Genomic DNA, 769 nt, shown 5'->3' on the forward strand with positions numbered 1-769 from the left:
AAGTTTGTCTACCGCATTGGCATCTCACTGCTGACGCTCCACCTCATGTGGACCAAATACTATGTGCACTGTCGGCAACTTGAGACGCTACTGCGCCGACGCGGCCACCGGACAAGCCTCAGCGTTCTGAGCCAATGGCGCTACGAGGTGCTCTACGGCGACCCGACCGCTATCATCCTCGTGCACCCCGGCGTCGCCACAGCCTTCTTCTTGGATTGTTGGTTTAGCGTCGAGATCATCTCGCTTGTCATTGCCCGCGCGTCGCAGAGTGCCGATGTCGGCGTGATGCTCTTGGCCTTCGCCTACCTCTCTCGAACCGTATGTTTCAACACATATGTTGACATTCTGATATCACGTTTTCTGATTCTGCGTAGGTCTGGTTTGCCTACGCTAGCGTGTGTTTGACTGCGAGTTTTCTCAAGCGACGCCACAAGGAGCACTTGTTTCACGAAGTGGACCCGACCATCGTTGCGGTGGCAGCGGCGTGTTACGGGCCCGCCGTGACGTGGGCCATGGGCAACGTCGGACCTCTTCTGGGCGCGTACCACTACCTCTTTGAGTTTACCCTTTCGGCGTCCAGAAGAGAATACGTTCTTGAAGGATCTGTCCCGTCCATGCTCTATTCAGTCAGTATTGGGTTCATTCCGCTCGCCTATGGCTTTGTGGGCGCGTTCTGTCGCCGCCACCGTACACGTCAGTTGCTCGTTCATCTTCTTCGACCTCTTCACTCCTACTGCTGAGAATAGAAAGCCGCCGAATCACAGCACAG

The 769-nt window shown here is 55.8% G+C and overlaps 1 protein-coding gene across 1 annotated transcript; it reads left to right on the top strand.

Moving 5' to 3' along the window:
- Nucleotides 1-45: 45 nt before the first annotated feature.
- Nucleotides 46-740, top strand: SDRG_16886 (hypothetical protein; the record flags this gene model as incomplete). Its single annotated transcript, XM_008623110.1, has 2 exons — nt 46-318; nt 375-740. The coding sequence occupies 2 exons, from the start codon at nt 46-48 to the stop codon at nt 738-740; spliced, it is 639 nt and encodes a 212-aa protein (XP_008621332.1).
- Between the last annotated feature and the right edge of the window lie 29 nt (nt 741-769).

The sequence above is a fragment of the Saprolegnia diclina genome (assembly GCF_000281045.1).
Source record: "Saprolegnia diclina VS20 unplaced genomic scaffold supercont1.159, whole genome shotgun sequence".
NCBI lineage: Eukaryota > Oomycota > Saprolegniomycetes > Saprolegniales > Saprolegniaceae > Saprolegnia > Saprolegnia diclina.